The sequence below is a fragment of the Rhinolophus hipposideros genome (genome assembly GCF_964194185.1).
Source record: "Rhinolophus hipposideros genome assembly, contig: HAP1_SCAFFOLD_222, whole genome shotgun sequence".
NCBI lineage: Eukaryota > Metazoa > Chordata > Mammalia > Chiroptera > Rhinolophidae > Rhinolophus > Rhinolophus hipposideros.
The window spans coordinates 1-23,205 of record NW_027668851.1 but is presented as its reverse complement, the minus strand read 5'-3'; the positions used below and the strand labels follow the sequence as shown (position 1 = coordinate 23,205).

The 23,205-nt window shown below is 37.1% G+C and overlaps 1 protein-coding gene and 1 pseudogene across 2 annotated transcripts; one reads left to right on the top strand and one right to left on the bottom strand.

Annotated features, from left to right (window-relative positions):
• Positions 1-616: 616 nt before the first annotated feature.
• Positions 617-3,935, top strand: LOC308495745 (testis-expressed protein 12-like; the record flags this gene model as incomplete). The annotated part of the gene is made up of 4 exons (XM_081080723.1): positions 617-679; positions 1,421-1,532; positions 1,630-1,685; positions 3,795-3,935. The coding sequence occupies 4 exons, from the start codon at positions 617-619 to the stop codon at positions 3,933-3,935; spliced, it is 372 nt and encodes a 123-aa protein (XP_080936849.1).
• A 6,720-nt stretch (positions 3,936-10,655) lies between these two features.
• Positions 10,656-11,095, bottom strand: LOC308495746 (pre-mRNA-splicing regulator WTAP-like; annotated as a pseudogene). Its single transcript has one exon. The product of its transcript is annotated as a pre-mRNA-splicing regulator WTAP-like (transcript).
• Positions 11,096-23,205: the final 12,110 nt, after the last annotated feature.

The following is a 23,205-nucleotide window of genomic DNA, read 5'->3' as shown; positions in this document are numbered from 1 at the left end:
ATTACCTTTAGGATTTATGGGAAAGTAATTTAAAAGTAAAATTTGATGCTATATGAATGCAAGATAGGACAGTGGAGAGAACCTCAGCATAAACGCAATCTTGGTTCTAATCTGGCCCAGTTTTACTTGTTTGAACTTGGTCAAATATCTCTCCCCGTTTTCATGTCTGTGAAGTATGGAATTGTCTTAGATGAACTATCAAGGTTGATTTCAACATTAAGATATTATGAAGGTAGAAGAATCTTAAATGAATCCTGAAACAAGGCAGAAGTCCCAGAGACTAATTTGCCTGACTGTACATAGAGGGAATAGATGAAAGTCATGGGGATAGTAGGTTGACCCCAGGTGATGCAGGACTTTGCATAGATGAACTTATTCGGGAACAGTGACAAACGGAAAAATTTTGAGATAGGGGAATGCAGTAATTAGAGTTTTGAAAGACTCTCCAAATAGCAGTTGACAGCATGAAATAGAGTAGTAGGTAAGTGACAGATAATGAAAGCCTGGAGTAAACTGGCAGTAGGAGTGGAAAGGGAAGGATTGAAGAGATCTGTAGCATGGAGTTTTTACTTACATTTGACATTGCTCTTAATTTTGCAGCAGTTGCCTCCAGAATATGATGGCAAATCACGTTATGAAAACTGATACTAGAAATTGCAAGAGATCAAGAGAGTTGGAGGTAATCTCTATGTTTCTGGAGGCTTAATCTGTTATGTAGTTGTCAAACTTCTTCCATTTAAGAAAGCTTTATTGATAAGTGGAATTTAAGTGTTCATATTCCAAGAGCCAGGATGGGCCCAGAAGGAGCTATGTTAACTCCAGCATATTTTTTAGTAAGCATATGAGAAAGCCTCCAAGAAAGATTTGGGAGATTTCTTTGTTGTAAGTTGAGATCTAGAGACAGAAAATGGGTTCATGCCTTTATGATATGTAGGACTTTAATTATTTTGATATCATAAATAGGATACCTAGGTAGTGGAGTTGCTGATTTTTTAAAGAATACTGTATCCTGCCTTTTTTCACTAGTACCCTCACCAATTGGTGAGTTTGCATGTTGGGACATTACTTGCTCACTTAAAGATTATGTTATCTTGCAAAATTTTTTAAGCATTTGGCTATTGTCTAAATGAGAGTTTTGCTATATTTCTATGGAAGTATCTACTGGTTCAAGATACAGGAAACTTTCTTATCTGGGATTAATACCACATGAAAGTCTAATAAAAATTAGAATAAAATTTAGTATATTGAACAAGATGCTTGTTGGAACTAAAAGTTTCCTTGGTAATAAAATTTCAAATGACTAATTAGGACACAAGAACAAAATATCTAGCATGTTTGCTTTTTTTTTTTTTTAACAGAATGTATATGTCCTAAGGATCTTGTTGACTGTTTACCTGTTTTCTTTACGTTCTTGTATTAGCCTCAAATGCCAGATAGTCCACATCTATCCTCTCTTGGAAAATCAGATTCCTCTTTCTCTGAGAGCTCTGGACTGTTTTATAAAGATGAAGCCCTGGAAAGAGATTTGAATGGTGATGTATAAAAATGCTTGCTTATATTTCTATAAATTTATCTTGTAATACAGAAGGTTTATTATATTTCACAACTTAACTCTGATTTTTTTAATAGATATGAGCAAGGAAATTAATCTAATGTTGTCTACATATGCAAAGATCTTAAGGCAAGTACTTATAGTATATTCTCTTGAGTCTTCATCTTAGAAATTTTTTTCTGAAATTCCATAATGGTAACTTTAGTTCAGTGGCTGTGGAACCTATCCAGTAATTATAATTTTGGAATTTTTTATTCTACCTCAATGTCTTAAAATAGATTAGTTGGTTGCTCTCAAAGAATAACTCCAACTTTTCCACTAAACGTCCTGTGTTTTGCTATTACCAAAACTAATAGTAGGCTGGACATATTTTGGTCTCTAATTAGATGATAGAACATTTAAAATTTTATGAAAAAAGACCTCTTTGAGAACAATACCATCTGGTGAAGTTAATAATAGAGTGATATTAAAGATAAAACAAATGTATTTATGAAATATTTAAATATTATCTGCATATATTTGAAGGTTGCATTTAAATATTTTATTGTCCTGACGTTATCATGTTTTATAAGGTGCTTTTTTGAAGTACTAGTCATTCTATTTGAATAATGGTTTATGTGGCTGTTAAAATAATGTATAGTTATGCACCACATAGCAATGTTTCAGTCAGCAACAGACCACAGATACGACAGTAGTTCATAGGATTATAATGGAGCTGATTTCCTGTAAGAAATGCAGGGATTTGTGGTTTCGAAGGAAGTTTTTTCTCTGATGGGAGCAGTAACTGTGAGGCTTGGCAATGGATTCTCTCGTACCCAGGGCCCCTCAATTTTCAGTGCACTAATTACATCCCAATCAGTCAGCCACTGATGTGTTTCGGCACAGTGAAGCCTATTTCCTACATATTCATACGGTGCTGTGGCCCTACCAGGTCTAGGTTGATAGCCTTCAGAATTCTTTGTGGAGGACCTGATATCCTGTACACGTACACAGTTCTGCAGGCGCTACGTTAAAAAGTATTAAGTTCCACTGCAATTTAGTAAAATCTTTTTTTGGGTAGTGAGGAACAAGCCTGTTCCTCTACTTTGGAAATATTTTCAGGTTGTAATGATGTAAAGCAAAGTTTTGTTTCTTCCATCAATTCAGGGCTCTCAGAGAGACCTCTTTGTGCCCGATAAGGTCAATGGAACTAAAAACAAATTTCCAAAGTGAAAATATTGAGTCCTCAGTTCTATACCCTCTCCATGTTAAATACACTTTTATTGAATATATACAAAGTTCCTTAATATGACTACCGCTGCAACATGCAATAGGCAAACCACATTGCCATGACAATCCCCTATTTTCCTTTTTCTCTCCGTCTTGATTTCTAATTCCTACTGAGCCTCAGACCACCTTTCACTTCCTCCTGACAGTCACTGTTACAGTGATTTCCACCTTACCCAGCCAGTTTCTCCGGGATATTTCCAGTCAGTCTAGCCCACATTACTATTGATGGAGCAGCATTGACAGCTTCAGGGTTCTATTTCTGACACTATCAGAGGAAGCAGGGGGAGGGCTGTGGAGCAGTGTTTATAAAGCCTACAGCAGTGTACAGTAATGTCCTAGGCCTTCATTTTCACTCACCACTCACTGACTCACCCAGAGCAACTTCCAGCCTTGTAAGCTCCATTCATGGTAAGTGCCCTATACAGCTATACTGTTTTCTAATATTTTATGCTGTTCTTTACCATTTCTCTGTTTAGATAAATAAATACTTACTGTTTTGTTACAATTGCCTACAGTTTTCAGGACAGTAATATGCTGTACAGGTTTATAGCCTAGGAGCTATAGACTATACACTATAGCCTAGGTGTGTAGTAGGCTGTACCATCTAGGTTTGTGTAAGTGCACGCTGTGATGTTCACACAATGACAAAATTCCCTGATGACACATTTCTCTAAACATATCCCCTTCATTAAGTGAAGCATGGCTATGTATAGTTTAATATTAGAATTATTATCTATATTATACGTAGTCTCTGGTGTCAGGAGACTTTGAGTAATCAAAAATATATGTGGAATTAATTTAACTTTTGCTGAAGAGTGGAAATTACTAAAGCTTTTCGATGTACGAAGCTATTTAAATGAAATAGCTAACAAACGTAGCTTAATAAAGAGCATCACTATGATAGTGTGTTTAGACTATTTATAGTTGTGTTACGGCTATTTAGTTTAATGTAAAACTTTCTCCCTTTAGTGAGAGAGCAGCAGTAGACGCATCTTTTATTGACGAGATAGATGGACTCTTTAAAGAAGCCGATACTATTGAAAACTTTCTAATACAAAAAAGAGAGCTGCTGAGACAGAGGTTTACAGTGATTGCAAACACATTGCACATATAAGATTGTATACTTTAAATAAGCTGAGAATTTAAACCATTATTGTTGTAGTGAAAGAATGACATCTATGCTCTGAGAGCTTTCTAGTTGTTAAAGAAAACGTATACCTTAAACATAAGAAGGGGAAACTCCTTGAGTTTCTTTTCTAGATTTAAAAGGGGCTTTAACTGGATGTTAAAATAAAGTTTGTAGCTTTTCTTTTGAGGGTCAACTATTTGGCAGATTTCATAAAAGTGTATTACTTAAGTTATATATGGATTCCTTTCTTTTTTTCTCCTAAATCTAGCCTTCTTCAACTTCTAAAAGAGCGTTCAATGAGTTAATTTGATAATGTTTAACAATATTGCACTTTTTCTTTTAGAATATTTTGTTTAAAGAGCTGATAGCTTTGGAGATCATTTAAAAATGTTTTTCATGGTATTATAAAAAAGTTAAAACTTAAAGGTGATTTATCTAGTTTCTGAATATGTAATAAATTATAACTGTGCTGTTGCTATTTAATATTACTATTTGATTATTTTCACTATTAGTTATACATGGCTAATAAAAGGTCTTCGTGTAAAATTATTTTCTTGTGATAAAAGTGGTAAAATAAAAAGCAGAATTTACTAACGAGAACCTTGTATGAGTTTGCTTTTTTTATATAACCATATCAATGTTTCAGTTAATGAATTGTACTCAGAAGCCTTACCAGTTTGTGGTATGGGATAAATATTAGCGGTCCAGAAGTAATGAGATTAGCTAAACAACAAGGCAACCTTGGTAAGTCATTTCAATCTTATTATAGTTCAGAAATTGAATTTGGGGTAGTGGATATCTAATACTTATCTTGCTATAAAAAAATCCTCCCTTTGATGAAAGGTACTATTATTGTATTGAAAATTTTCAATGTTATATAATTATGTGTAATAATTATGTTAATCAGATTTTTACGAATCACAGCACCCATTTTTGAACCATATAGGTAATTCAATCTATTATATGTATATCTTGCCAATATAAGCAGTCACAAATTTGGACATATTTACAAACAATACTACAAGGAATTTAGCATTCATTAGGTGGACAGCATGTTTGCCTTACTGCCTTCTAAATGTCAAAATAAAATCTCATTACATCACATTCCTATTTTGAGGCATATATATCACATTACATGAATACTCATACAAGAAAGGATTGAAAACTGTAAAATAAAATATTTACTAATATTGGTTATTAAGTGGAAAAATTATTAAGGTTGTAGAGGTATATACTAATGGCACAGGATAGGTTGGAAGCTTATGAAACAACTGTTAGAAATGGGATTTTAAAATATTAAATGCAATCAGAAGTATATTTGAGTTGATATGCCATATCAACTGGGTTTTGAATTATGCTGTTACCTAGTAGAGTTCTTGAATTTTCTGAATACAAAAATGACTCTACTGGCCCATCATAAGAAATGTTCTTGAGTTATTTTTTCTAAGCATTTATTATTAATGGGACAGCTAAGGCTAACAGATTGTTTCAGGATGGATTTTTAATATACTTACTATATCTTAATGGTGTCACCATTGTTCAGCATCTGATTCTTCCCTGTTCAGGTTTAGAGAATTGATTTGATCATTTCATTTGGTATGATTAAGACTAGGGAAGTGATTGTTTAGTCAAACAGGTAGGTACCTCACAGGGTAAATGTTCCTGAATGCCTAATTAAGGCTTATTTTTATCAAATTTTGATGTCTTTGGTACTATCCACATAAGCTAGAATAATTGTCTCATCATTGGAGATATGCTGTTGCAGGAATACCATTGCCCTTTAATTTATACTTCTAATGTCCCTCTTTCATGTCAGTAAAATCTCAAGTTAAATTATTTTTCACTGATTACAAATCAAAATATATTGAATATCTTTGTACGTCATATTCTGTTAGGTACTGTGGGAAATACAGAATAGTTTAAGATACTCTTCTACCTTTTGACAATTTTAACCACTCCTTTTTTGAAATACACTTACATGTCTTTGCTGGAAAGACGTGATATATAAATGTTAAAAGTACTCTGTGGCACTGCTAAAAGTCTTGCTGGGAGTTATTAGAAGGCCTTTGGCAAGGGGGTCAGAGTGGTAGATTTTGAAGTGGGTTTTTGAAAGGAGGGTTTTGAAAGAGGGAGGATATTTCAGGCATGAAAAAGTTTGTTTAAAGGCCTGGATGAACAAAAACATGTATGTTTATAGTCATTTCACTGGACTGAGAATTCACAAAGGGGAATATGTATCATCTAAACTTCTAGAGAGCAGGGACTGAGGCTTGTTTCTTGATATTCTCAATTTGTAGCACAGTATTTGATACATTGGTGCTCAAAAATGTTTGTTAAATTAATAAAATTGTATATGGTTATAAGTTTCTTAAGGGTATACCTTCACAGGGGCTTATTCACACTACGTTGTCAGAAAATGTTTTGTAAATTAAATGAATAGAAAAGAAAAGAAAGCATGAAATGCCAGAAGGGCAGAGAGACAAAGGATAAAAGGTAGGCTGTGGCCAGATTATAGAGTTCTTTGTTGACAGATTAAATTTGGACTTTATTCTGTAAGGAAGGAAGGGAGCTGAATCTTTCAGAGAGGAGTGGCAGAGTAAAATTGATCCCATGGATCACCTGAATTGTGGTGTAAGGGCAGATTTGAAAGAGAAGGTTTAGGGAGGAAGACCCTAAATTGGTGGTCCAATTTCAGTATTTTAAACAGCTACTTATTATAAATAGGTTATTGGAATACTTGTCATGGAAATGAGACTAAGAGAGATTGCTGGTGCTTTGTAGCCCCACCTTTCCATTCCCTCCTATTCTGTCAGTGAGCCATGGACAGCCCAGTAAATGTTTCACTTTATTCACTCTGCTAATGAGTGTGAGAATTTGGAAATCATGGGATCTGCTGTTACCTAATGCGATACAAAAATGTTTTTTCAACTCTTTCTCCGTTTTGTCAGCAGTCTTTTTACCATTGCAAGGGAATTCCTTTCTGTGATGGTACACTGGATCTCAGGTAGGGGATTTGCCCCTCCCTCCTCCTATTCCTGTCATCCTGTACTTAGAATTCTGTGCCTCTTTCCTGAAGAATACTGGGGGCTTCTGAAGTTTTCCGCTCTTTGGGGAGCAGATATAGGCAGAAACACCGTAGAACTGGAAGTTAAAGAAGACAGAATCAGGATTTGTTTACTTGTCATCAGGAAAACAACCTTCCAATTTGTATATTTTATATGACATAGTGGCAGGACTCAGGGTTTCTCTTGGATCTGCAATAGGAAAAACATTCACTCTTTAGAACTTTCTCAATTGAAAATCAGTTACACATTCTAATGTATTAGGTTGGTGCAAAAGTAATTGTGGTTTAAAAGGTTAAAAATAATTGCAAAAACCGCAATTACTTTTGCACCAACCTAATAAATGTTTGGTTCTTCTATTTGCATTCTAGGCATGGCCTTAAAACCTCTGTTTATTGTTTTGTAGCTTTTCACTGTAGCTGTTATTGTTACATGATTTTATTTCTTGAAATTGGCTGATAATGATGCTATCAGAAATCATACTGATGTGCACAATAAACTTTAAAATTATTTAATTCAATAATTCAGTGTGAGGCAATGTGTTAGGCACTGGGGTGGAGGCAAAAACAAGACCCTGTATTCAAGGAGTACTGGTAGTAGAAATTATGAAGTATATTCGTCTTTATTGCACAAGACAGATGACAGTAAGTGCCATTAGAGAGCCGAAACAGATGCTGTGTGAGTTCAGATTAAGGAGGATCAGTCCTTGCTATAGGAAATAGGAATGTTGACTTATAAAGTAGGTGACATGGACGCTGGATGTTGAAGGGTGAGAAGATAAGTGAATTTCACCTGAAGATGGGAAATAGCCTACATAAAGAGAAGGGTACAATTATGAGAAGAGGAGAGAATGGGGAGTGGTCCAGATTGGCTCCAGTGGAAGGCATTAGTGAGAGGTAGAATTGGACAGGTAGGTTGGTGTGAGAGTATACAGTGCCTTCCGCAGTGCCTAAACAAGCAGTTTAGACTTTATTTGGTAGAAAATGGAGTCATTTGTGAAGGTTTTATGGAGGAATATGTAATACAATCAGATCTGTACTGAGATTAATTTAATAGCAGTGCTTCCCAACATTTTCACATCATAACACCCATAAAAAATGATAATAGTTTTACCTTACACTGTAGTAAATTGGATGTGATCTGGAGCCTCAGTGAACTGCTAAGAGCTGGAGGCAATTGTCTGGGGCCTCTGGCCATCCCAAGGGCTAATGGGATCAAGAGGCCAACCAATTAGGAAACTCAGGTTTAGAAGATAGCTTCCCTATCTAGTTTCTCTATCTAAATAAGAGGCTGTGATAATGTCCATCTAACAGCTTGTGAGGGCCTTAATTAGGAAAGTAGAAAGAAAGTGACTGGTAGGCAAGAGAAGTTGAAACATCAGTGTTGATGAGGAAAAGTTCAAACCAGAAGAAAAATCAGAGGGATGGGGGGTTGCCCAGGAGAGGTGGACTGGCAAATCTTTGCAAAGGATTTGCCCCAGGCACCCTTGCAAACTTCTGAGCCCTAGTAATTTATACTGGCTACCCTATCTCATCCCCTTAGCATCTTCTTTCCAGGCCTCTGTTAGTATAGTCAGCAGAATTTAACCCTAAGTGAATGTGGTTGGGACAGTGAAGATGACGGATTCAAGACCCACAGAGATTTTGAAGCTAGGTGATTGAGCAGATAGGAAAGTTGATTTGGAAGGCAGAAAATGAATTCTCTTTTGACATGTTGAGTCACCTACAAAAAGTAATTGGTGAAATTAAGAGTCTAGATGAGATTACCAAAGAAGAATGCTGAGAGTAAAGAGTAAAGGTCCAAGGTCAGACCTGAGGAACACATTCATGAGGTGATAAGGGGAAGAGGAGCCAGTAAAGGGAATTAACATTTGGAAATTATCTACAATCATTATATTAAGTTATGATGATAGACTTGAACTGGAGGTGTTATCTTCCTTTTATCTTCATTATCCCCATTTTATCATTGAAAACCTGGAGGCTCAGAGTGTTTAGTAACGTGCCCAAAGTATCAGCTAATAGGTAGTGAATCTGGCATAAAGCAAGCAAAGAGGGAGCAGAAAAGTTAGAAAAGTGCAATGTCTTGGAAGTCAAGAATAGAAAGGGGTTTAAGGAGGTGTTGACCACAATATCAAGTACTACGGAAAGTTTAAAGAGTATGTAATAAACTGCCAACAGCATGCTATGGAGTACAGAACATACAGACATTTATTTGTCTTCTAAAATGTAAAATGTTTTAAATTCATGACTCTCTATTCAAATATTCTGTCAGGGTATTCAATTTAATTTTACTCAAGTAAGAGAAGTTAAATACCAGAACTCAGGGAATTTATTTTAATCTAAGTGGAGAGTAAGACAGTTATGCATAATATTAATAAAAGTAGTTTTATTAATATTCTCTAAGTTTTCCTCTAAGTTTTCTCTAAACTCTAATTCTCTAAATTATCCTCTACGTTTTCAAAGCGCATCTTTATATTTCTAATATTGTGATTCTCAACATTTCGGATGCCTAAGAACACCTGCTTGCCCTACCCCAGAGATTCTGAATTAGTAGGTCGGGAATGGAGTCCGTAAACGTACATCTTAGCAATAGCACCAGGTATTTCTTTCTTTCTTTGTTTTTCAAAGCATATTTAATTTAATATCAAGAGTGCGATACAAAAGGCCCAAATACAATGAAGGAACACATTTCTCTATTAACACCATTGACACTTCTCTTTCAAAATGTGCTTGTTGAATGCAATGGGGATTTAATAAATTTCACTACTAAAGAAAAAGAACACAGTGAGTCCCATCACAGCCAATATTCTTATATACAATCTAGTTGTGAAATGAATGTTTATAATGCTTCAAACAGTTTCAGCCTGAAGTTTGATACCACACCTTCACGTGTGTACAGTCGTCGGTGAGATTATCTACAGTATTAGCAAACATTCAGAGAACAAACCATTGATTAAAACCACATTGATTTAAGGCTCGATCAAGTAATACAGAGTCCCAAACTAAATGGTTAAATATATGAACTACTTGAACTGACATCTATTAGTTGATTCTCTCATCGCTATTAAGTTGTTTCTTAGGAAATAAACCCTTTAAAGGCAAAATTCACCTCATTTGAGTTTGACCCATAAGTTCAACAACAATCACAAGTCCACAGTCTTACTGGCAAAACTGTATACAGTGTCTCTAAGTCACTGCGCTCAAGGTTAAGAGCGATGCATTCCATTTTTACATTTTACTGGAATTTTATATGTTCAATTCATGACTTTAAATCTCTAGGTTTTCATTCTTTCAAACTGTCTGAAGACACAGTGTGCCCCAGACTTAAGACTTCTGTTTCTCCCTCTACTTTCTTCAAACAGAAACATTTCTCAAGTGTCTATATGTTCTAGAAGGGGAATTTTTCGGAGGTGGCCACTTCTTCAGGCCTGTGAGCCAAGGGGAGGGGGAAGAGAAAAAAGCTGAAACACAAGGATGATCTGGAAAGTTTTACATTAACCATTACAAGCTGGATAGTATAAGAATGTGGCTTTTTTTGGCTCAAAAAGTCTGAGTCTTGGTGTGGAAACGAGTACTTGGCGTCCCACCACAGCTTTCTCGTAGTGGGAATGTCAGGGAAGTCTTGACTGGGGAGTATGATTTGTTTACCTATCAGGCATAAACTTCCAGGCACTCAGTTCATTTTGGGCTTGTTCCAGTTTGTCTTTAGTCTGTTCCAGTTCACCTTTCATTTTTAGGAAAAACAAGCTGATGGCTGGGTCCACCATTATTGATCTCAGTTGGGCCCCACTAGGCTGCTGGACTTGCTTCCGGCACTGCATTTGAGTAGTACACTCTTGCATCTCTTGCTCCGTGGTGGCAAGTCCCATTACAAGGATGTTTTGTCTGTGTGCAGACTCTTGCTGTTGTTGCTTTAGGTTTTCTTCTCACTCCCTTAAGCCGGTTACGTCATTAGAGTTAAGATCTGTGTACTTGTCCTCCAAAGCTCGCACATATGCTTCATACTGTTCTCGTCTCGGGTCATAACTTTGAAGTCTGTTTCACTCACTTGAACATTTTTGGGAAGAGGTTCCTTGTTGGTCATCGTGAATCTGACCAGTGGCCTCCCGATGGGGATGCAACCGCCACCCACAGCCGGACCCCACCGCGGGGAGGAAAGGCAAAACACAGCGCCCGACCAGGGGCCTCAAAGCACTGAGGAAGGGGCTGCACCGCATAGCACCAGGTATTTGTGTTTCAAGTAGTCCTCAGACCATATTTTGAGAAATAACGCTCAAACAGAACACTGATTACAGTGTAAGTGATCGGCTTGTATGTCTGTTTACTAGGCACTGAGTTCCTTTACATCAGGGTTCTAATACTTTTTATCCTTTGCCACTGCCTAACACTTTCTTGAATGAATAAATAACTCAAAGAAACAAGCTATTACATGTTGTTGGATTGATCATTAAAAACCACATGAATAATAGCTAACGTTTTTTAAATATTTACAATTTCTAAAACCTTCACATAGCCTAACTCATTTATTATTTATAGCCTTAGAAGTAATAAGAATTATTATATCATCCCCATCTTAGAAAGGAGAGAAGAGCATAAAGAGGTTGTCTTATTCAAGGCTATTTATTTGGAGAATGGTAGGCCAAGATTTGAAAGCAAGGATTCCAGAGACTGGCAGAGCCTGGGTCCACACTTCGAAGTATTACACTGTGTTGCTTTTATTCATTTATTTATTTATTTATTTATTTATTTATTTATTTATTTATTATTATTTACTTACTTACTTACTTTTTTATTTATTTCTATTATTAGTTTCAGGTGTACAAAACCATGTAATAGTTAGACATTTATACCCCTCACAAAGTGATAACCCACCTCTCCCAATCTACTACCCCTCTGACATTGCATACAGCCGTTACATTTCTACTGTCTCTATTCCTTCTGCTGAATTCCACTTCTTGTGACTATATGTGTATACACATATGTACATATACATACACACACACACAAATTATAGTTAACATTCATTATTATTCAGCTTCAGGTGTACAGTGAGTGCAGTGACCAGGCATCTACACCATCCCTGAATTGGTCTCCCTAATAACACAATAACCTAATAACACAATAATGTCCATCAGATACCCTACAAAATCTTTACAACATTGTTGATTATATTTCCAAATTATCTTTCGTATCCCCATGGCAATCTTGTGGTTACCAATTGTGCTTTCTAATCCTCTCACTTTCTCGCTCATCTCCACCTCACTCCCATCTAGCAACCCTCAGTTTTTCCTCTATATCTCTGAGACTGTTTCTAATTAGTTTGTTCATTTATTCTATTCTTTAGATTCCACATGTAAATGAGGTCATATGGTATTTGTCTTTCTCCATCTGACTTATTTCACTTAGCATAATGTTCTCTAGGTCCGTCCACATCGTTGCAAATGGTAAGATTTCATTCTTGTTTATGGCCAAGTAATACTCCAATGTATAAATGTACCACAGTTTCTTGATCCAGTCGTCTACCGATGGGCATTTCAGTTGTTTCCATGTCTTGGCTGTTGTGAATAGTGCTGCAATAAACATAAGGGTGCATAATTTTTTTTTTGAATTAGTGTTTTGGATTTTTCCGGATAGATACCTAGGAGTGGAATTGCTAGGTCATAAGGTAATTCCATTTCCAGTTTTTTATCTCCATACTGATTTCCATAGTGGCTGCACCAATCTGCAATCCCACCAGCAGTGCATGAGGGATCTCTTTTCTCCACATCCTTGCCAGCACTTGTGGTTTGTTGATTTATTGATGATAGCAATTTTGACTGGGGTGAGGTAGTATCTCATGCGTTTTTTTGTTTTCACATTTCTTTAATGATTAGAGATTGAGCATTTTTTCATATGTCTATTTACCATCTGTATGTCCTCTTTAGAAAAATGTCCCCTCATGTCCTCTGCCCATTTTTCAATTGGGTTGTTTATTTTTTTGGTGTTAACTTGAATGAGTTTTTATATTCAACGCAATTCCTATCAAACTACCAACGACGTTTTTCACAGAAATAGAACATATAATCCTAAAATTTATATGGGACCATAAAAGACCCCGGATAGCCTCAGCAATCTTGAGAAATAAGAACAAAGTGGGAGGTATAACGATACCTGATTTCAAACTATACTACAAGGCTACAGTAATCAAAACAACATGGTACTGGCATAAAAATAGATACATAGATCAATGGAACAGAATAGAGAGTCCAGACGTAAATCCATGCCTATATGCCCATCTAATCTACGACAATGGAAGCAAGAATGTACGATGGGGTAAAGATAGTCTGTTCAATAAGTGGTGTTGGGAAACCTGGACGGACACATGCAAGAAAATGAAGCTGGACCACCTCCTTACACCATATACAAAAACAAATTCAAAATGGCTTAAAGACTTAAATGTAAGATCTGAAACCATAAAATATCTAGAAGAAAATATAGGAAGAAACTTCATGGACATTACCCGGAGTAAGATTTTCACTGATATATCCCCTCGCGCGAGCGAAGTAAGAGAAAAAATAAACATGTGGGATTACATCAAACTAAAAAGTTTTTTCACAGCAAAGGAAACCATCAATAAAACAAAAAGGGATCCTACTGTATGGGAAAAGATATTTGCCAATGATATATCTGATAAGGGATTAATATCACAAATCTATAAAAAACTTACTCAACTCAACTCCAAAAAAACAAACAACCCAATTAAAAAATGGGCAGAGGACTTGGGGAGACATTTCTCTAAGAAGGACATACAGAAGGCAAGAAGACATATGAAGAAATGCTCAACCTCACTAACCATCAGAGAAATGCAAATAAAAACCACAATGAGATACCACCTCACTCCAGTCAAAATGGCTATTATCAATAAATCAACAAACAACAAATGCTGGCGCGGATGTGGAGAAAAGGGAACGCTAGTGCACTGTTGGTGGGACTGCAGATTAGTGCAGCCACTATGGAAAACAGTATGGAGGTATCTCAGGAATCTGAAAATGGAACTACCCTATGATCCAGTAATTCCACTCCTAGGCATCTACCCGGAGAAATCCAAAACTCCAATTCAAAAATCTGTATGCACTCCTATGTTTATTGCAGCACTTTACACAATAGCCAAGATATGGAAACAACCAAAATGCCCATCGGTAGATGACTGGATTAAGAAGCTGTGGTACATTTATACAATGGAGTATTACGCAGCCATAAAGAAGAAAGAAATCTTATCATTTGCAGCAACATGGATGGATCTAGAGAACATTATGTTAAGTGAAATAAGTCAGAAAGAGAAAGACAAGTACCATATGATCTCACTTATATATGGAATCTAAAGAAAAGACTATGTGAATGAACTAATCAGAGTCAGTTTTGGGGACGCAGAGAAAAAACCGAGAGTGGTTAGATGGGTGTGTGGGAGGGGGTTGGGGATAAGGGGAAAGGTGAAGGGATTTGGAAGCAGCTGGTAACCACAAGATGGCCTCAGGGTTTTTCTTTTGAAAATTAATTTGGGGAAGGTATTCTATAATGTTGTAAAGATTTTGTTGGGTATCCGATGGACATGCGTCCTATTTGGGAGACCACCTCAGGGATACTGTGGATACCTGATCATGGCATTGTACATCAGAAGCTAAACATTAATGAATGCCAACTATAATTTTATATATATAATGTGATGGTTCAGTGTGAGGTCGGAGGGATAGTGGATGGGGGGAGGGGGGTTCACAGTATGAGGGATATAAATGATGAACGTCTAAGTATTACCTTGTTTTGTACACCTGAAACTAATAAATAAATTAATTAATAAAAAAAAAAATAAATTTTGGATATTAACCACGTATGAGATATGTCATTGACAGATATCTTCTCCCATTCAGTAGGATGCGGTTTTGTTTTATTGATGGTTTCCTTTGCTGTGAAAAAACTTTTATTTTGACGCAATCCAATATGTGTATTTTTCCTCTTACTTCCCTTGCCTGAGGGGATATATCAGTAAAAATATTACTAAGGGAAATTTCTGCAAACTTTTTTCCTATATTTTCTTCTAGGAGTTTTATGGTTTCAGATCCCACATTTAAGTCTTTAATCCATTTTGAATTTATTCTTGTACATAATGTAAGGAGATGGTCCAGCTTCATTTTTTTGCATGTGTCTGTCCAGGTTTCCCAGCACCATTTATTGAATAGACTGTTTTACCACTATATATATTCTTGCTTCCCCTGTCACAGATTAAATGACAATATAGGCATGGATTTATTTCTGGGCTCTCTATTCTGTTCCAATGACCTGTATGTCTGTTTTTTATGCCAGTGTCGTGCTATTTTGATTACTGTAGCCTTGTAGTATAATTTGATTTCAGGTATCGTGATACTTCCCACTTTGTTCTTATTTCTCAAGATTGCCGAGGCTATCCGGGGTCTTTTATGGTTCCATATAAATTTTAGGATTATATATTCTATTTCTGTGAAAAATGTCCTTGGTAGTTTGATAGGAATTGCATTAAATCTGTATATTGCCTTAGGCCGTATGGACATTTTAAATATATTAATTCTTCCTATCCTTGAGCATGGTATGTGTTTCCATCTATTTGTATCTTCTTTAATTTCTCTCCTTAGTGTCTTATAATTTTCTGAGTACAGGTCTTTTACTTCTTTGGTTAAATTTATTCCTAGTATTTTATAGTCTTTGAAGCAATTGTAAATGGGACTGTTTTCTTAATTTCTCCTTCTAATAGTTTATTATTGGTATATACAAATGCAACTGATTTCTGAACATTTATTTTGTATCCTGCTACTTTACTATTCATTTATCAGTTCTAATAGCTTTTCGGTGGAGTCTTTTGGGTTCCCTACATATAGTACCATGTCATCTACATATGGCAATTTTACTTACCCCTTACCAATTTGGATACCTTTTATTTCTTTTTCTTGTCTGTTTGCTGTGGCTAGAACTTCCAGAACTATGTTGAATAGAAGTGGTGAAAGTGGGCAACCTTGCTTTGTTCCTGATCTTAAGGGGAATGGTTTTAGCTTTTCCCCATGGAGTATGATGGTAGCTGTGGTTTATCACATATGGCCTTTATTATGTTGAGATATGGTCCCTCTATTCCCACTTTCTTAAGAGTTTTTTTAATCATAAATGGCTGCTGGATTTTGTCAAATGCTTTTTCTGCATCTTGATATGATGATATGACTTTTATTTTTCATTTTGTTAATGTGGTGTACCACATTAATTAATTTGTGGCTGTTGAACGAACCTTGCATACGAGAAATGAATCCCACTTGATCATGGTGTATGACTTTTTAATGTATTGCTGAATTCTGTTTGCTAATATTTTGTTGAGGATTTTTGCATCTATGTTCATTAGGGATATTGGCCTGTGGTTTTCTTTTTTTGTAATGTCTTCGTCTGATTTTGGGATCAGGGTGATAGTGGCCTCCTAAAAAGTGTTTCGGAGCCTTCCCTCTTGGATTTTTTGGAATAGTTTGAGGAGAATAGGTGATAATTCTTTTTTGAATGTTTTGTAAAATTCACCTGTAAAGCCATCTGGTCCAGGGCTTTTTTTTTTTTGTTGGGAGCTTGTTGATTACTGATTCAATTTTCCTGGTAGTAATCAGTCTATTCAGGTTTTCCATTTCTTTTTTGAGTTAGCCTTGGAAGGTTGTACGCTTCTAGAAAATTATCCCTTTCTTCCAGATTGTTTAATTTGTTGGCATGTAGTTCATATTAATTTCTTAAAATTTTTTGTATTTCTGTGGTGTCTCTTGTCACTTTTCCTCTTTCATTTCTGATTTTATTAATTTGGGTCCTCTCTCTCTTGTTTTTGATGAGTCTGGCTAAAGGTTTGTCGATTTTATCTTCTCTAAAAACCAAGTCTTGGATTCGTTGATCTTTTATATCATTTTCCTGATTTCTATTTCATTTATTTCCACTCTGATCTTTATTATCTCCTTCCTTGTACTCCCTTTGGACTTATTTTACTGTTCTTTTTCCAGATCCCTTAAGTATGAGGATAAACTGTTGATTTCTGATTTTTCTTGTTTCTTTAGGTAGACCTGCATTGTTATGAATTTCCCTGTTAGGATTGCTTTCGCTGTGTCTCATAGACTTTGGGTCGTTATATTTTTGTTTCTCTTGAGATATCTTTTGATTTCTTCCTTGATCTCATGGTTGACCCATTCATTATTTAGTAACATGTTATTTAGCCTCCACGTATTTGTGTTACTTCCAGTTTTTCTTGTAATTGATTTCTAATTTCATAGCACTGTAGTCCAAAAAGACACTTGATATGATTTCAATTTTCTTAAATTTATTGAGACTTGTTTTGTGGCCTAACATGTGGTCTATCTTGGAAAATATTCCATGTGCACTCAAGAAGAATGTATATTCTGCAGCTTTGGGGTGAAATGCTCTAAAAATATTGATTAAATCGAACTGGTCTAATGTGTCATTTAACGCCGCTGTTTCCATGTTTATTTTCTACCTGGAGGACCTGTCCATTGTTGTTAATGGTGTGTTGAAGTCCCCAACTATGATAGTGTTACTGTTGATCTCTGTCTTTAGGTCAGTCAATATCTGTTTTATATATTTAGGTGCTCCTATATTGGGTGCATAGATGCTTACTAGGGTTATATCCTCTTGTTGGATTGACCCCTTTATTATTATGTAGTGCCCATCTCTTTCTTTTAAGATATTCTTCTTTATTTTAGAATATATTTTAGAAGAATATAGAATATTCTTCTATATTGTATATTTTAAAGTCTATTTGTCAGATATAAGTATTGCTACTGCAGCTGTTTTCTCATTTCCATTTGCATGAAATATCTTACTACAACCCTTCACTTTCAGCCTGTATGTGTCCTTTGATCTGAGGTGAGTCTCTTGTTTACAGCATATACAAGGGTCTTGTTTTCTTACCTATTCAGCCACTCTATGTCTTTTGATGGAGCATTTAATCCATTTACATTTAAAGTGATTATTGATTGATACATAGTTATGCCATTTTGTTATTCGTATTTCTGGTCTTCTTAGTTAGATTGTTTCCATCCTCAATTTACAGAAACCCTTTTAACATTTCTTGCATTGCTGACTTGGTGGTAATGAATTCTTTTAGCTTATTCTTTTCTGGGAAGCTCTTCATCTCTCCTTCAATTTTAAATGATAGCCTTGCTGGATAAAGCAATCTAGGTTGTAGGTCTTTGTTTTTCATCACTTTGAATACATCCTGCCACTCCCTTCTGGCCTGCAATGTTTCTGTAGAGAAGTCATTTGATAGTCTTACAGAAGGTCCCTCATATGTAACTCATTGTCTTTCTCTTGCTGCTTTTAGGATTCTCTCTGTCTTTAACCTTTGCCATTTTAACTGTAATGTATCTTGGTGTGGACCTGTTTGGGTTCATCTTGGTTGGAACTCTCTGCACTTCCTGGGCTTGGACGTCGATTTCCTTCACCAGGTTAGGGAAGTTTTGGGACTTTATTACTGCAACTATGTTCTCAATCCCATGCTCCCTCTCTTCACATGCTGGTATTCCTATGGTGTGCATGTTGTTGTGCTTGATGTTATCCCACAGATGTCTTAAACCATTTTCATTGTTTTTTATTCTTTTTTCTTTTTGTTGTTCTGCTTGAGTGATTTCTGCTAAGTGTCTTCTAAATCGCTGATTCGATCCTCTGTCTCATCTAACCTGCTGGTAATTCCTTCAAGTGTGTTCTTTATTTCAGTTACTGTATTCTTTAGTTCTAACTGCTTGTTCTTTATGATTTCTCTATCCTTCACTATGTCATCGCTAAGCTCCTTAAAGATTCTTATCAGCCAATTCTGGAGGTTTCTTCTGTTCTTTTATTTGGGACATGTTTCTTTGTTTCCCCATTCTGGCTGACTCTGTGTTTGCTTCTATGTATTAGGTAGATCCCCTAGGGTTCTCAGTCTTTCCTGGGTGGTCTTATGTAGTATGTGTCTTTTATATTTCTCTTGCACCACTTCCTTATTCTCCTGTGTGTGTGCTCCAGAGGGGACCCTTGTGTTGTGTGTATTGTCCTCTTAAAGTTGAGCTTTAATTGCTTTTGGCCTGTCAGTAGGTGGGATTGACTCCTGGCTGACTAATTGTGAGACTTGGCTCTGCCCACAATAGATGAGCTGTTGCGTGACACTTGACTGTTTAGATGAGGCTTGGCCTCTATGGGCTCTTATGCCTGTAGAGAATTCCCTCTGGGTGTGTCACTTCTTGTAGGTCAAACCTGGTAAACACACTGGTTTGGTCTGGAGTTGGCCTCTGGGTGTGTTGAATCTTGTGCCTCTTGGGCTGGGCCCTGGTGTAGGGCAATTTCAGATCAAAACAAATCAACAAGCACAACAACAAAGAAAAAACCAAATACACTCACATGTAAAAACAACCAACAACCAAAGGTCAATACAGGCAAAAATACTAAAACTACAAAAAACAAACAAACAAAACTAAAGAAACAAAACAAAAAATAGCAAAACCAAAAAAAAAATCAATATAGAAAAATGGAAAGAGGGAGCAAAAGTAGGGCAAGGAAAAGAAAAAAGAAGAGAGAAAGAAAGGGGAAAAAATATGTATATATACATATACTGTCATGCAGTGTCTCAGCTCCCTCTCCCCATATAAGAATGCAGGATATGGTAAGGCCAAAAAGGAACTCCCACGGAGCCATAGATAGGGGAGTCATACCACTATACTCTTGCTGGCGGCTGGGTTGGAGACACAGGAAGCGGGAGCCACACTGTTCGCAGCCCTGTCTGTGCCACTTGCAGGCTCAGCCACCATCTTCTTGCTAGCCCCCATTTTTCTGCTAGTGTAGCCACCGCAGTTGTATTAGTGGCCAATGGCTCACTGGTTACAGCTGATGGCCAAGTAGCCACAGCTGATGGCCATCCAATCACAGTTGATGGCAATTTACTACCTGAGGCAGCACCTTTCCACGTGAGGCCGAGAGCCTGGAAACTGCACTCCTGGCTCTGTCCCCACATACATACATACATACATACATAAATACATACATATGCTAAAAATGATAGTAACACTTAAAAAAAAAAGCAGCGCCAATTTTGGCTTAAGCTCACCAAGCTATGTCCAGGTTGTCCTCTGCTGTACAGACTCCTCTGCGTCTTGTGGAGGCAGAGCCGGCCACCTGGTGTCCAGAGTGTCCCTGGCACTGCAGTTCTAGATAAGTGGGGCTATGGGGTGTGGTTTGTAGGTTTTACAAAGTGAGTGCAGTTTCTGCTCTCACCTGCACAAACACGCACTGATAGCACCATAACCAGCCACTGGGAGGTGGCTTATTCCCTGTGCTCAGGTCTCCTGAGTCTTAGGGCACATTCTTCCTATCAGGGTGTATGGAGGGTGTGAGATATCTGAGCTGCTGAAAGCCCAGAGCTGCCTCTGCCACCTGTTGCTAACCCCTGTGTGTCTCCACAGCTGTAATTGCCCTGCTTTGAACAGGCCAGAGGGTGGGGGTGGGAAGGGAGGAGTCTTCTGTCACCCCGCCCAGCTTTTCCCCTAGGTCAGAGCTGCAAACTGGGTCTTCCCAGATCCTGGGCGCTAAGGCTCCTCTGTAATCTGACACTACCTCTCAGGTCAGGGACCAGTTTGAGACTCTGGAAAGGTGGGGGGAAGGATTGCTGTGGGAGAGTGGGGGGAGGGGCACAGGTATGGCATTTGTTTTTGTCTTTTCTGGACCTAGGGCCCAGCTGGAGATCTCAGCTGAGGATACTGCCTCAAATGCTGGATACGCTGCTCTCTTGGCAGGAAAGATCGGCTGTGGGACACAGGGAAAGAGCCTAGAGCCAGGCTCTTGTGATCTCTGGTGTGTGTCCTGGGGCCCCTGCGTCCCCACAGCCCCAGATGTAGGCCATGTCTCCACACTGCTCCCTTCCCTTGTCCCCTGCTCATCTGGTTTGCCCACCTTCAGGTTTTCAGCTGTTCTGTGTGACGAGCAGAGTCCTTTGATGGGTTATAGATGTTCAACGTGTGGTAAGTTGCGGAGAACTCAAGAAACTCATCTCGCTGCCACCATTCCTATGACTTGCTAGGCCCCAATTCTTGTGGCCATGGTATACCAGAAACCTCTTTGAGGCCAGTGTTGCTTTTTAAAGGAAGTAGTATTTAAGATAGGCTTTGAAAAATAGATAAAATTTCCTTGGGGATAAATTAGTGGGAAGGACATTCAGGGTAAAAATGTTTTATTATGGAAATCAGGAAATAATTGGATTTGACTGAATTGTTACATATAGGAAAGTAGAAAGTCCCGTGGGCTTTAAACTAAATTTTTGAAAGATTTGAAAGAAATGGGATAATAGCTATAATACTTTAAAATATTTTGCTAAAAGCACGCAAATCTCACTTCTTCAGAGGAATAGTGTCCCTATGTGTTAGTTCTTCTAGCTTAGAGCTCTGCATCACTGTTAAAAGTTAGTTATATATTTGACCACCCCGCTGTGTTAGGCATTACTGCTTGTGAACATTAAATAAGTATGAAATAATAGGGACAGTTTTCAGCTTCTTGTTATATAATAATGTTTCTTTCTTGTGACTTATAAACTTCAGGTGATTTTAGACTAGATATCACTTTATAATTTGGTACCCTTCTCCTAGAAAATACCATGTACATTCATGTATATGCCATTAAAATAGAAGAAATTAAATTGTAGATCATACTAAATGCCCCATAAATTGCTATAGAATCTTTGGGATCACGTTCTGGTATATATAAAGTACTGAGGTCAATGTAATTATGATTATATTGAATGGTGGTCATTTTTTTATGATAACAATGTGGTTGCTATTAGCACATCCAGGGTTAGCATGTAGATTCCATGTTGTGAAAAGACAAGTATTGCTCAACTATGAGAAATGATAATAATAATTAAAGTCCTGAGTTAATGCTTAAGTTGATTTGTACTGCAAGAATACAAAAAGGATTGTTGTTCAAAAATGGAGAATCAAAGAGTCATGGTCTTGGGAATGAGGAAGAAGAGAAAGGAATTTAGAGACTATATTGGTGTTAGGTTTACGTTTCCCAGAGCAGTAGACAAGATTATTGGAGAAATAGGAGTGTTTCTAGAAGACTGGTGAGAACATTTTGTGCTTTTGATTTCCTCTTCACAGTTTTGAAGACATACATGGAAAATACTCTTCAGACAAAAGAGATGTTCAGTAAGAGGGAGAGTCTTCCGTGTATTGCGCCACTAGTAACCACGGTGGAGGAGACTCCGCAGATTATCTCTGCTAAAGTCCGAGGACATTTTCCTAAGTGGCTCAATGGCTATCTACTTCGAATTGGACCTGGGAAATTCGAGTTTGGAAAGGATAAGTAAGCCTTGATTTTTGGAGAACACTTGGGATTTCTTAGCATGGTCTGATTCTGTGAAATATGCATCAATATCTGCTTCCTCTCTGAGGCTAACATTACCATGCAATCTCCTTGGTGAGGAAACTATAGTCTGTAGGGGAAAAAATTCATTTTAAAAAGTTCTGACATTTCTGCTCTGCAGAATATTATGAATTTGAAGTCCTCTGAAGGTTTAAGCCAAAAGAGAAGTGTCAGGAACGGTGGTGTCTATTTCATCACAAGTTCCTGAAGGAAGGGGCAATGTCTTCACCTCATGCCACTCCCTCACCCAGTACTTCCCAGACACAATGGCTCTTTCAGTTCCTCAAAGTGGGCACGTTTATTTTTGCTCAGACTCTTGGCTTTGGCTCTCTTTATCTATCTTCTCAATGATTCTTATGATTCATTTTTATCAGTCAGCTCAAATCTCATGTCGTTTGAGCCTTCCCTGGTTTTCCAATATAAAAATGCTATTATTTATTGTATTGCCCATAATAAAATAGATATTTTAATTATTTGCACCACTATCAATGTCTACTTTTTTGTTTGTTTGTTTATTAGCTGTGTTCCCTCACTAGAAAGTAAGTTCCGTGAGGGCAGAGACTTTTACTTGTTCACCCCATGTCCCCAATATCTAAGACAATGCCCTGCACTTAAATAGCACATAATAAATATATGTGAATAAATGGGAAAAAACCTCAGTAACTTCTTTTATTTGGGACATGTTTCTTTGTTTCCCCATTCTGGCTGACTCTCTGTGTTTGCTTCGATGTATTAGGTAGATCCCCTAGAGTTCTTAGTTCTTGCTGGGTGGTC